Source organism: Danio aesculapii, chromosome 6, assembly GCF_903798145.1.
Source record: "Danio aesculapii chromosome 6, fDanAes4.1, whole genome shotgun sequence".
Lineage (NCBI taxonomy): Eukaryota > Metazoa > Chordata > Actinopteri > Cypriniformes > Danionidae > Danio > Danio aesculapii.
In genome coordinates this window covers 60222609-60236040 of record NC_079440.1, presented here as the reverse complement: position 1 = coordinate 60236040, position 13432 = coordinate 60222609, and the positions used below count along the sequence as shown (strand labels likewise).

The following is a 13432-nucleotide window of genomic DNA, read 5'->3' as shown; positions in this document are numbered from 1 at the left end:
ACTTGGTATCAGAAGTGGTTTATATAAAGGTAAAGGCCTCTAGATTTCGCTTATTTGACCAAAACAAAATATGATCATGTCTTGATTTTGAATGATTTCATTAGGACAGTAAGGTCGGACTTTGCTTAGACAAAAGTCTTGTGACTGAACCTTCAATAATGTCCAGTATAGAATATGTGGTCATGCTGCAGTGGAAACAGAATGAGTATTGTGTCTGACTCCATCATGAGCTTGGAGGACTGCATCCATACATCTCTGCAATGGCTCAAATCACTGATTAATAAAGTCATCTGGAATGGTGAAGAAAGCGTTCTTGCAGGACCCCCAGAGTTCATCAAGACTCTTTGTGTTCATCTTCAATGCCTCCTCCTTCATTTTACCCCAGACATGCTCAATAATGTTCATGTCTGGTGACTGGGCTGGCCAATCCTGGAGCACCTTGACCTTCTTTGCTTTCAGGAGCTTTGATATGGAGGCTGAAGTATGAGAAGGAGCGCTATCCTGCTGGAGAATTTGCCCTCTTCTGTGGTTTGTAATGTAATGGGCAGCACAAATGTCTTGATACCTCAGGCTGTTGATGTTGATTATCCACTCTGCTGATCTCTCGCACGCCCCCATACTGAATGTAACCATGATTTCTCCTTCACCAAACTTGACTGATTTCTTAGAGTATCTTGTCTCCATGCTGGTTCCAGTAGGTCTTCTGCAGTATTTGTGATGATTGGGATGCAGCTCAACAGATGATTCAGCAGAAAAATCCACCTTCTGACACTTTAACAAATGATCAACTAGAAGTCAAGTTATTATTTGTTGCTCTTACAACTGGGATCAACATTGTGTGTGTGTGTGTGTGTGTGTGTTACCGGTAGTGAGAATGCCCGAGTATGGATCAGTAGGAGACAGACACATGTTCTTCTGCACTCGACGGCCACATCTTCTGTTGTTCTTCTGAATGACCAGATGCTCTGGGACTTTAACTTCAACCCTGCAAAAAAGAGGAAAGACAGCACAAAAGCATTGTTAAAAACCCTAAAACACACTTCAGCAGTAAGAGACGTGTTTATTTACTACAGTAAAGACATCAAAAAGAGGCAGGTCTTGTTGTATTACTGGCATTTTGTTTTGGTGCTATCAAATAACAACATTGTTTTGCTTAAAAATATGACACTATGATACATACAGTTGAAGTCAGAATTATTAGCCCCCCCGTTTATTTTTTCCCCCAATTTCTGTTTAACGGAGAGCAGATTTCTTCAACACATTTCTAATCATAATAGTTTTAATACCTCATCTCTAATAACTGATTTATTTTATCTTTGCCATGATGACAGTAAATAATATTAGACTAGATATTCTTCAAGACACTTCTATACAGCTTAAAGTGACATTTAAAGGCTTAACTAGGTTAATTAGGTTAACTAGGCAGGTTAGGGTAATTAGGCAAGTTATTGTATAACGATGGTTTGTTTTGTAGACTATCGAATTAAAATATAGCTTAAAGGAGCTAATAATATTGAGCTTAAAATGGCTTTAAAAAAATAAAAACTGCTTTTATTCTAGCCGAAATAAAACAAATAAGACTTTCTCCAGAAGAAAAAATATTATCAGACATACTGTGAACATTTCCTTGCTCTGTTAAACATCATTTGGGAAATATAAAAAAAGAAAAAAAATTATTCTGACTTTAACTGCATTTGTCTAATTTTACCGTATTGTTATTTGGTAATGTGAGAGCAAAACAAACCAGTCTTATGTTGCACATGTATATTTTTAGCAATAGACTTGGCAGGATTTTTCTTTTAAGCCAAACATCATTAGGATATTAGATTATGTTCCATGAAGATTCATTCATTCATTCATTCATTTTCTTTCGGCTTAGTCCCTTTATTCATCAGGTGTCGCCACAGCGGAATGAACCACCAACTTACCCAGCATATGTTTTACACAGTGAATGTCTTTCCAGCTGCATCCCAGTACTATAAAACACCCATACACACTCATTCACACACACTCGTACACTACGGCCAATTTAGTTAATCAATTCCCCTATAGCGCATGTGTTTGGACTGTGGGGAAAACTCACACCAACACGGGGAGAACATGCAAACTCCACACAGAAACGCCAACTAACCCAGCTGGGACTCGAACCAGTGACTTTCTTGCTGTGAGGCGACAGTGCTAACCACTTAGCCACCATGCCGCCATTTCATGAATATGTTTAGTCAATTTTCTACTGTAATTAAAACTTAAGTTTAATTTACTGATGTGCATTGCTGAGAACTCAATTCAACTTTAAAGGGAAGCTTATTTGCAAAAATCACCTTTATAAGGGGTTTTAGGTTTATAAAGGTTTTAACACAGTTGTGTGTCAGCAGTGTGTGAATATATCCAGCCTCTAATGCAGGGGTGGGCAAACTCGGTCCTGGAGGGCTGGTGTCCTGCACAGTTTAGCTCCAACCCTGATCAAACACACCTGCTTATAGATAATTTGTGATCTTGGAGACACTGATTAGCATGTTCAGGTGTGTTTGATCAGAGTTGGAGCTAAACTATGCAGGACACCGGCCCTCCAGGACCGAGTTTGCCCACCATTGCTCTAATGGTAAAAATTAATTAATTGTATTTGTTATAATCACACATTCTCTCTTTGTACATGTCATCAGAGGGGGAAAGCCCCGCCCACTAGTGACCATCTCTCCCTCATTAGCATAGGCCGTTAGTCTTGTTTTTGAATCTGCCGCTATGCTGACACACAAGTGTTTGTAGCTCCTCCCTCTTTTGGAAAGATCTCATTTGCATTTAAAGCGACAGTCACCAAAACGCCACGAGTAAAGCCTAACAGGGACAGTTTGAGAGAGGTATAAAACATTATTAGTGTGGTATTTTGAGCTGAAACTTCACTAAACACTCTAGCAACATCAGAGACTAGTTTACATCTTGTTTATATATTTTCATCCTCAGATTACAGATTTTAAAATAGTTATATTTCACCCAAACCTCATCCAATACTAACAAACCATACATGAAAGTAATTAGTCATAGAAAGCTTATTTATTCAGCTCTTCGGATTATGTAAAAAGGGTCACATATTCTGTAGTATTAGTATTTAAAAGTGACCCTTTTGACAGGATGTAAAATAAGTTTCTGATCTCCAAAATAGCACACACATTATGTTTTTATAACTCTTAGAACAGGGGTGGGCAAACTTGGTCCTGGAGGGCCGGTGTCCTGCACAGTTTAGCTCCAACTCTAATCAAACACACCTGCTTATAGATTTCTAGTGATCTTGCAGATACTGATTAGCTTGTTCAGGTGTGTTTGATTAGTGTTGGAGCTAAACTGTGCAGGACACCGGCCCTCCAGGACCGAGTTTGCCCACCCCTGTCTTAGAAACTGCCCCTTTAGGCTTTGACCCTAATCAAGACATTTTGGTGACTGTCACTTTAAATTCAAAAGAGGGCGGAGCTACAAACACCTATGCATCAATAGCTCCTTTCACACAGTGATACCAGTAAATATCCGGATGATTTCCAGAATGACTTTACTGATAAATTAAAAAAAGCACTGTTCACACAGGCCAGCACGCTAGAGAATTTGTCTTTTTGTGATTAAATTTGTATTGATTTTACATGTGAGGGGGGTCACAGCATCTTTACAATTTTCTTTCCAATAAACAAAACAGCCAACCCACCCCGAGCGGTGCCAAAGTCCATGCCATCCCACAAATAGCATTGCAATCAAGACAAATAACTAACAGAAGATATATACATACATATTAACATTAGATACACATATCTTAAACACACACAGGGAATATATACGGTCTATAATATTATAGAAAATAATACACATATAGATACATGTTTGTATATATGTATATCTGCCCATACATATACATATCCGTACACACATACCTACATACATACACATATATACATCCATACACACATAGTAATACAGTAACAAAAGTAAGTAGAAAACCACACAGACTATCAGAGGCTACGTTCACACTGCAGCCAAATGTGGCCCGAATCTGATTTTTTCCCCTCATGTGACTCAGGTGATGACAGTGTGAACAACCGCATGGAGTCTGATCTTTTCAGGTCAGATCTGTGCCACTTTCATATGTAGTCTCATAGGCGGAGGGTGAACAAACTCCAGGGTAAGGCTAACATATGCGCTGCCCTTTAATGCATTTAAAAAGATTTGCGACCGACCAAGAAGAGGTTTTACACAAAAGCATCGCCTATAAACAAACGTCTATTATATTCAACACGCACATTAAATTATTTTATTAAACTCTCCCACTGATCTACACTATCGGTCAAAAGTTTGGGGTCAGTTTATTTATGATTTATTATTATTACTTTTATTTTAAAATCTAATTAAAATTATTCTGTTCATCAAGACGGCATTTATTAAATATTAAAAATTAGTTAAATACTTATTTATTAAACATTTATTTATTACTTACTGTATGCAGTTTCAAATGAAATTATTACTCCTTGTTCCTTTAACTACTATTACCAATAATAATAGCAATAATAATAATAATAATAATAATAATAATAATAATAATAATAATAATAATAATAATAATAATAATAAATAATAATAATAATAATAATAACAATAACAATAATAATAATAATAGAGCGATTTATGAAGGATCGTGTGATTTTGAAGACAGAAGTAATAAAGCTGAAAATTCATCCTCGCGGACGCAGCCCTCACTATTCTGCCGCCCTAGACGGCCGCCTAGGTCGCTTCTGGATGCGCCAGCCCTGAGAATATGAAATCATTCTCCTTTTCACGAGGCCAATCGAAAACCAAACTTGTAATTCAGCAATAAATATTAGACCTTTAAAATGTAAAACTCCAAACGATTGCCTAAACATGATTACTCCACTATAGACTAGACTACGGTACAATGAAACTACCAATTTAATGCTGAAAACAAGTTAAACCAGAATAATATATTATTAAACCTCTCTCGTAATACTCATTTATCGTTTTATCACTTCTGTCCTTGACCAGCAAATCAGAATAGTCCACTGGCCAGCACTTTTGGTTTGGTTTTCAGAGCAGCTGCGAACTCCAGTAATAAACAGCGCTCATCAGTGTAACGTGCGGGGTTGGACAGTTCCATTTCTGTGCGGAGGGGGATTTTAAATTTGATTGAAAAACTTCCAATAGCTAAAGTGTTGTGTTAATCATCAACATTAAACTACATTCATATTACGCCTTACACCCGTTACATGTTTTCAATGCATTTTTTTCTTTGCTGCTATATCCGTGGTCTCTGGCCGGGGGAAGGCTAAGCCTTCCCCAGCCTTATACATGCTTCGGCTATGTGTAGTCTTATATCAGACACAGATCTGATGTTTTGCAAGTATACAGTAGAATGGCACACATGGTGATTACTGTACCACAGAAAGTTGGTTGTTCATTTTGAAACTGAAAATGAACTGGTGCTTGTTAACGATTGGGGCACGGGTTGATCGCGAAGCTGAAGAGCATCGTGCGAGTTGCAGGGGGATCCCTGCTGAAAAATCCAGCTTAAACCAGACTAGGCTGGTTGGCTGGTTTTAGCTGGTTGATCAGCCAGGTTTTAGAGGGGTTTTGGCCATTTCCAGGCTGGTCTTAGCTGGTCAGGCTGGAAAATGACCAGCTAAATCCAGCTAAAGCCAGCTTGACCAGCCTGGTTTAAGCTGGACATAGCTGGTTTTGGCTGGGCTCCCAGCCTGGCTAGGCTGGTCAAGCTGGTTTTAGCTGGTCATTTTCCAGCCTGAACAGCTAAGACCAGGCTGGAAATGGCTGGAAACCAGCCGGGAATGGCCAAAACTCCACTAAAACCAGGCTTGTCAACCAGCTAAAACCAGCCAACCAGCCTAGGCTGGTTTAAGCTGTTTTTTTCAGTAGGGATCTGTGTGCAAAGGAGGGAGAACTTTCTCTCAGAGAAAAAAAAGGGCAGTTGTCAAACCCCCCTTCTGTACGTGTCTGCTGTTTATAACGAAGTAAAATTAAATGCAAACGATGATAAAACAACTCCACCTTCACAGTTCAGTCTGCGGCTGCTCAATAACCCTTGATGAGTTCACTACACCGGTGGTCAAACAAATGCGCACAGCGCTTGTCATAAATCACAAATGATCAGTGTTTTCAATCACAAGTGACTTATTTTAGATCTCAAATGCCGAAATACAGATTCAAGAGTTCACACTTAGCTGATGATTAATTATAAAGCTTGTTTGGCATGCTGTCCCGATAAACAGCCAGCCAATAAACAGCCAGTGATTGCTCTTGAGAGATAACCATTTACTAGGAGCATGTCTATAATGCTGATTTGGATTAGTCAATTAACTTATGTTGCATGTTTTTTGGACGGTGGGAGGAAACCGGGGAACCCGGGGGAAACCCACGTGAGCACGGGGAGAAAATGCAAACTCCGCACAGAAATGTCTGCTGGTTTGCCTAGAACCAGAGACATTCTTGCTGTGAGGCAACAGTGCTAAGCACTGGGCCACCGTGTCACCCATCTAGGAAGAAGGAGGAGTAGGGGTGGATGGGGGGATTCTTCAAAACGAAGATAGCGGTGGTACGTGACCCAGGGTATTTGTAGTAGCTTAGGAGTCGTCTGTTTGGTGTATTGAGAATTGGATAATGCGGATTCAGCCGCTAGCAATCATAAGCACGTGATCCTCTCGAAATTTGTTTATAACTAAACTTCACTTAGTAGTAGCAGAACAATCATTTACAGTTCTTAAAATACACCACGGTTGTCTGTGAAAATGACAATAATCATATAAGCATGATCTGATAACATCACATGTGCATAACTAGAAATTTTGGGCTGTCCGTATCTATACTTTTGCACATGCGGGTCAGTTTAGGAACAGGATCTGTTCACACTGCAAATCTGATATTGGCCACATTTATAAGAGCAGTGTGAACAGCCATGCAAATAGATCAGATCTGAGAAAAAAAGATTTGAGGACTAAGCCTGGCAGAGTGAACGTAGCCAGAGATTTAAAGATTCAGGTTGTTGCACATTCATTTATATTATCCATAAGTCTTTCTGCCAGTTTGTCTGCAGCCGCTTTCCAGGCATCAAGAGTTGAGGCTTTATTTATTCTGGCTGTTGAAAGTTCTAACAATACTATATCACAAAACAGAAATAGCCACTGCCGAATAAATAAAGAGTGCAGAGGAAGCCATCTTTGGTGTTTAGACCTCTTATAAAAGTGATTGTTTTGCATGAAAGGTCTTTAAAACTGGATGTATTTTCTTGTTGTTTTTAGTGACTCTCTTTATTGGTATTCAGCGTGAGCACTTAAGCGGATGGCAGATTTGACGAAGCGCAGCTGTGAAAGAACACGGCGTCTGCATTTCTGCCTTTACTGCCAGGAATTGATTAGCACAAGTGAATATCGCTGAACGTAAATAACCTCGTCAGCGCTGTAACCCGGCTGACGTCACACACACATATGCTCACATGAGTCAGAAGTCAGTCTCAAGGCTGTTGTTGACCCATTTCTGCTATTATCATCAGCACAGTCGCCGTCAATGTTCCCTTCAGGGGACACTTCTGATGCAACACACTCACAAACGTGGGAACAAGCTGGAGACATTCTGCGTATATCTATTGATTTTCTGTAGGAAACTGAAGCTGTGAGGAATCTGGGTTGAAATATGCAACACTGATTCATTCATAAGAGAAGCTGAATAGATGTTTACCCAAACTTTGATTTGAACAGTCCTCAAATGGTTCAGATCTTTCCTTGAAGAGAGAGATTACTATGTCAATATAGGTGACCATATCTGGAGGTGGACACCCATGACATGTGGAGTTCCACAAGGTTTAATTCTGGTATCTCTCCTGTTCAACCTCTGTGCCAAATAATGAGAAAGAACCAGATCTCCTACCATAGCTATGCTGATGACACTCAGATCCACTTAGTCTTACTGCCTAATGACTACAGCCCCATTGACGCCCTCTGCTAATGCATTGATGAATTTAACAAGTCCACAAGGTGAATGCATACCTTGGCTCTAGGGGTCAAGAATCTTGGTGTGACTCTGAAGTCAGATCTGAGTTTCAATAGTCATGTCAAAGCAGTTAGTAAATCAGCATACTATCATCTCAAAAACATTGCAAGAATCAGATGCTTTGTTTCCAGTGAAGACTTAGAGAAACTTGCTCATGCTTTTATCAGCAGCAGGGTGGATTACTGTAACGGCCTCCTCACTGGCCTTCCCAAAAAGACGGTCAGACAGTTGCAGCTCATCCAGAACGCTGTGGCCAGGATTCTGACCAGAACCAGGAGATCAGAGCACATCACACCTGTCCTCAGGTCTCTACACTGGCTCCCAGTTACATTCAGAATAGATTTTAAAGTATTATTACTGCTCTATAAATCACTAAATGGTCTAGGACCTCAATACATAACAGATATGCTCACTGAATACAAACCTAACAGATCACTCAGATCTTTAGGATCAAATAAACTAGAAATTCCAAGAGTTCAGTCAAAGCAGGATGAATCTGCCTTCAGCTACTAACAGCGCCCCCTACTGCTGGAATCAGCTTCCAGAAATGATCAGATGTGCTCCAACATTAGGCACATTCACATTAAGACTGAACACCCATCTGTTCAGCTGTGATTTTACTGAATTAGCATTGTGCTACATCCCACAGATCGAACTATTATGACTTTCTTTTCTTTTTCATTCGTTTAAAACCTGTTTAACACCTTTTAATCTGTTTTTAATCATTTTTATTCTTTGTTGTTTTTATTTTCTGGTCTCTTTTATTATGATGGCCGGGAAGTGCAAAAAAATATTACAAAGTGTGAAACACTTTTACGAAGCTCGAGACAAATTTACACTTTGGAAAACATTTTTACCTATCATAAGACACAATTACATAGGAAAAACGATTTTACCAAGGACGAAACAAATTTACATTTTAGAAAAACAATTAACAAGACGCAAAACACTTTTACTAGTCCAGAAACATATTTACAATGACAGATTCCTTATGGAAAGGGATTGTACCACACACCGGAAGTGAAGCGGAATGTACCACACACTGGAAAATATCAGCACGTGTGTGACTTTGTAGACACAGGTTAACACAAGTCCAAAGGCACAGGTTAAGATGAGTCTACAACTATAAAAATCATGGTTTGACCAACTGCGATAAAACATCATTTTGCCATTTAGAGCTATTCTGAGGAAATATCAGCGTGAGAGTGTGTAGAAACATGTAAACGCGAGAACATGGAAACAAGTTAACACGAGTCCACTAACAAAGCACAACATATGTTGACTGATAAAAATATCTAAACCAACCTCAACATGTAGACCTGGATAGCTCAGTTAGATAGCTCGATTGACACTGAACCTTGACTTGGGTTCAAATCCCGTTGATGACATGTCAATTCTAATTATTTCTTTACATTAATTTTGGTTATATACTGTTCTGCCACACAAATACTCAGATCAATAATGTTTACAATGAATCGGACACCAAGTAATGAGAATATTTATTTGGTATAGGCATGTTTTATTGCTGTGAAAAAGTGACGAATCTGCCAATCTGCAAACGTGAATAGTTTACATCTGAAAAGGGTCACCAGTTAACCAGTTAAACTGTAACACCGGCTTCCTTCAGTTTACCTTTAAGAGTCCTCAAGCAGATGTTTACACCGTGTAGACTTGACATCATGTCCATGATTACAGCGTACGAGTGGTCCTCGTTAAAATATTGAACACATTGATGCAGTATGTCTGGTGTTTCCGTCTGGTCCGCGCCCTTTATAAACTCTAAACCCAGACCACACGTAAAGTAAAACCGCATTAAGCTGCTGATGTGTTCCAACAGCCACAAAACAGGCAAAACAACCCTCGACCGCAGTCCATGTTCGGTCACCATAAACTATATTAACACCATGTACTCCACAACAGGAATTTACGACAACAAGGCCTTTCACCGCGTCACCTCCAATGTGTGGTACATTCCCTTTCGGTAAAGAATCTGTCATTGTAAATGTGTTTCTGGACTAGTAAAAGTGTTTTGCGTCTTGTTAATTGTTTTTCTGAAATGTAAATTTGTTTCGTTCTTGGTAAAACCGTTTTTCCTATGTAATTGTGTCTTATGATAGGTAAAAATGTTTTCTGAAATGTAAATTTGTCTTGAGCTTCGTAAAAGTGTTTCACTCTTTGTAATGTTGTTTTGCACTTCACGGCCACCGTACTTTTATTTCTTTTTAAAGCACTTTGAATTACGTGCTATATAAATAAACTTGCCTTGCCTTGAATTCAGGTCATACAGAAATGACACGAGTCTCTACGAGTAAGTCATTGAACCATTAATTTAACAGATTCTTCAACAACACTTAAATACTTTGATAGAAAACAAACTGTATGAGTAAGTCTCTGATTCATTCACTTAACCAATTCATTCAGCAACACTGAGTCCTTCAGAAACTAAAAGTGTCTTTATAAGCGAGTCACTGAATCATTCACTCAACTGATTCTTTAAGGAACACTGAATCATACAGAAATGAAATGAGTGTCTTATCGAATCACAAATTTAACTGAGGCCCCATTTACACTAATACATTTTAGTTTTAAAATGCATAAGTTTTGCTACGGTTACGCCATCCGTCCACACTACGCAGGAGTTTTCGAGCGCAGAAAACGGACCGTTTTGGAAACGCTGAAGAAGCCGTTTTCATTTTAAACCACTGCTGCTGCATGTCAGTGTTGATGGGGGAAAACGGAGACGTCTGAAAATGAAACCATAATTATCTTGATCAGCTCTTGCAATTCTATTACATATGAGATCGGCTCTGTATTGATGGTACTTTCACTTTTCATATAAGGATTAAACATACGGGGCAAATATGGGAAAATTAAACGTGATAGCGGGCAAAAACGGGAGGGTTGACATTCATGTGTCATGCTAATTGTTAATGGCGCCCCCCTAAGTTATGTTTATTTATAAAATTAATGTTAATTTCTGGCGCCCCCCTGGATGTACAGCGCCCTTAGCATTTGCCTATACTGCCTATGCCACGGGCCGGCCCTGCTAAAATGTACTAGTGTAAACGGGGAATACATACCTTGGCTCTAGGGGTCAAGAATCTTGGTGTGACTCTGGAGTCAGATCTGAGTTTCAATAGTCATGTCAAAGCAGTTAGTAAATCAGCATACTATCATCTCAAAAACATTGCAAGAATCAGATGCTTTGTTTCCAGTGAAGACTTAGAGAAACTTGTCCCATGGTTTTATCAGCAGCAGGGTGGATTACTGTAACGGCCTCCTCACTGGCCTTCCCAAAAAGACAGTCAGACATTAATTGTTAATGGCGTTATCAATCATCGCTTGGAGACAGCAAAATAATCATCTTAATCGTTTTTCTTCCTCTTCTTTTCTTTTTTGCCTCCCCGGCGCACCAGACAGGTTGGGACATTTTGACATGTTGAGCTTGTTGACCAATCAAAAAAAAGCCAACACCGTGTAGCAGGTAAAGTTTAATTATTCAGATGGGGAGGGGGGTGTCTTAGGTGATTAGGCTATATTATCATTATTTAATACTACTACTACTTAGTAGGCTTTTCACTATGCAGTTAAATTAATGTGGGCGTATTATTTTATAAGTCATAATACCAACTAGCTTTAAGAATAGTGAAAGTTACACTTTTTTTCTTCCCCCATTTCTGGCGCCCCCCTGGATGTACAGCGCCCTTAGCATTTGCCTATACTGCCTATGCCACGGGCCGGCCCTGCTAAAATGTACTAGTGTAAACGGGGAATACATACCTTGGCTCTAGGGGTCAAGAATCTTGGTGTGACTCTGGAGTCAGATCTGAGTTTCAGTAGTCATGTCAAAGCAGTTAGTAAATCAGCATACTATCATCTCAAAAACATTGCAAGAATCAGATGCTTTGTTTCCAGTGAAGACTTAGAGAAACTTGTCCATGCTTTTATCAGCAGCAGGGTGGATTACTGTAACGGCCTCCTCACTGACCTTCCCAAAAAGACAGTCAGACATTAATGTATAGCATTTGCCTATACTGCCTATGCCACGGGCCGGCCCTGCTAAAATGTACTAGTGTAAACGGGGCCTCAGTCATAAAGACACGTGTTTTATAAATGATTCATTGTTTTTTTTTAAGGAGGATTAATTTAATGACTCGTTTTATAAAGACACCTGCTTTGTTTTTAATTAATTCAGTAGATCTGCGAACATCAGTGTTAACTTTCAGCATAATTGTATTCTTATGTAATTTTTCATTAATTATTAAGTTCATTTTTATTTAATTTCATTTTCTTCTGCTTTCCCTTCTGCCTTTTGGCTCAGCTCCTTCTTTACCACAATGGACCGGTACATCGACCGCATTACTGCTGCCGCTGCACCAATCTGTCTGTCAATATCACGCTCCATCCTTCCCTCATTCATGAACAAAACCCTGAGATACTTGAACTCCTCCACCTGGGGTAAGGACTTTCCTCCAACCTGGAGATGGCAAACCACCATTTTCCAGTGGAGCACCATGGCCTCAGACTTGGAGATGCTGATTCTCATACAGCCGCATCACACTCTGCAGTGAACTGCTTCAGTGCATTCTGAAGGTCCATGTCCATGTATCTGTGAATAACAGAGATGAAATCCAGTGCTCCCCCAATCGGACCCTTCTCCAGCCCAATTCAGTCCATAAAATGATGAACAGAATTGGTGACAAAAGGGCAGCCCTGCCGGAGTCCAACATGCACTGGAAATAAGTCTGACTTATTGCCGGCAATGCGAACCAGACTCCTACTCTGTTCATACAAGTACCAGACAACCCTTAACAGAGCGCCTTGAAGTTTATATTAAAAAATTCAGGTTTTATAAAATGTTATTGTTAACAAAATGACAGAATCTGAAGTTAATTTCTGCAGTAATCCTTAAGCCACAACATTAACAATGATTTTAATGTTCACCTGCACTATAAAAACTCTTTATTATTGCTGTTTATAGGAGGCAGCCGAACTGCTCAGGCAGTCAAGTTATGAAATCCTCCTAATGGGGCTTTTTTGTTTGACAAATGGGAATTACAGTCAGAGAGAAACAACGGCAGAAACGTTCTCACTTATTGAGCGATTAGTAGCAGGAAAAATAAAACATATGCAAACATTTCCCTGCTGTTCTGTCGCGTTATGAGTCTTCAGAGGATACGGCATGTTTTCTGTGACAGCTGCTTGTGAAGAAGAAAATACCCTACGGATAAACAAGACGAATGTGCTTCTTCATGAAGAAAACATTAGGCGTTTCATCTGTTCTCAGCGCTTCTCCCTCTTGCTCTCACACATATATTAAATGCTGAGACAGGTGAAGATCTCGGAGACTAATAAAGCATCTTCAGTGATTCTCTGCTGCTTT

The 13432-nt window shown here is 39.5% G+C and overlaps 1 protein-coding gene across 1 annotated transcript in view; it reads right to left on the bottom strand.

Moving 5' to 3' along the window:
* Positions 1 to 13432, bottom strand: part of necab3 (N-terminal EF-hand calcium binding protein 3) — a 102152-nt gene that overhangs the window by 10159 nt on the left and 78561 nt on the right. The window contains exon 7 of the mRNA XM_056460637.1: positions 864 to 985. Within this exon, the coding sequence (XP_056316612.1) occupies positions 864 to 985 (122 nt within the window). The remainder of the gene's footprint in view (positions 1 to 863; positions 986 to 13432) is intronic.